This window comes from Petaurus breviceps, unplaced genomic scaffold (assembly GCF_028583685.1).
Source record: "Petaurus breviceps papuanus isolate PSGF00001 unplaced genomic scaffold, PetGlider_PUasm1.0 138, whole genome shotgun sequence".
Taxonomy (NCBI): Eukaryota; Metazoa; Chordata; class Mammalia; order Diprotodontia; family Petauridae; genus Petaurus; species Petaurus breviceps.
Window position 1 is genome coordinate 21,940,687 of NW_027185694.1, and position 663 is coordinate 21,941,349.

Sequence of the window (663 nt, forward strand, 5' to 3'; positions counted from 1 at the left end):
TGATCCAGTTCCTGACTCACTGTCTGCTTGTGACTCTGGCCGCTCACGTTGGCGGCGACTTCACTCCCGAGGTGCATGCCTCCCTGGACAAGTTCTTTGCGTCTGTGTCTACCGTGCTGACCTCGAAGTACCGTTAAGTCTGCGTCAGAGGCCAGGGATTTCCCCCACCTCCACCGCTGGCCACTACCACGCAGGCTGCGGGTCCCTCAGTGTCCCCAACCCCTCCCTCCCCGCATGAGCAGATGGACGTCTTCGAATAAAGTCTGAGTCTGCCAGAACTTGATTCTGTGTGTTTGCTTTTTGAGTGTGGGTGAGGAGGGGAAAAAGGGGGGAGGATGTTAAGAGGAACAGGGAACCCCACCCTGACTCACTGCTCCTTCCATAGCCCTGAAGCGATGGAGGGGGGAGGGAAAGACTTGCAGTGGGACTGGAAGAGGAAATGACCTAGATCAGCTTCCTCATGCTGAGGAGGATGTGCTAAATTTAGGCACTTGGGCAAGTCACTTAACCTCTGTTTGCCTCAGTTTCCTCCTCTGTAAAGTAGGGATAAAATAGGGGGTCTAGGTGACACAGTGAATAGAGAACCGGCCCTGGAGTCAGGAGTACCTGAGTTCAAACCCGGCCTCAGACACTTAACCTAGCAGTGTGACCTTGTGCAAGTCA

The 663-nt window shown here is 54.4% G+C and overlaps 1 protein-coding gene across 1 annotated transcript in view; it reads left to right on the plus strand.

The window, feature by feature from the left end:
- LOC138176791 (hemoglobin subunit alpha) overlaps positions 1–278 on the plus strand; it is a 1,158-nt gene extending 880 nt beyond the window's left edge. The window contains exon 3 of the mRNA XM_069107681.1: positions 9–278. Within this exon, the coding sequence (XP_068963782.1) occupies positions 9–137 (129 nt within the window). The 3' untranslated portion in view covers positions 138–278. The remainder of the gene's footprint in view (positions 1–8) is intronic.
- Positions 279–663: the final 385 nt, after the last annotated feature.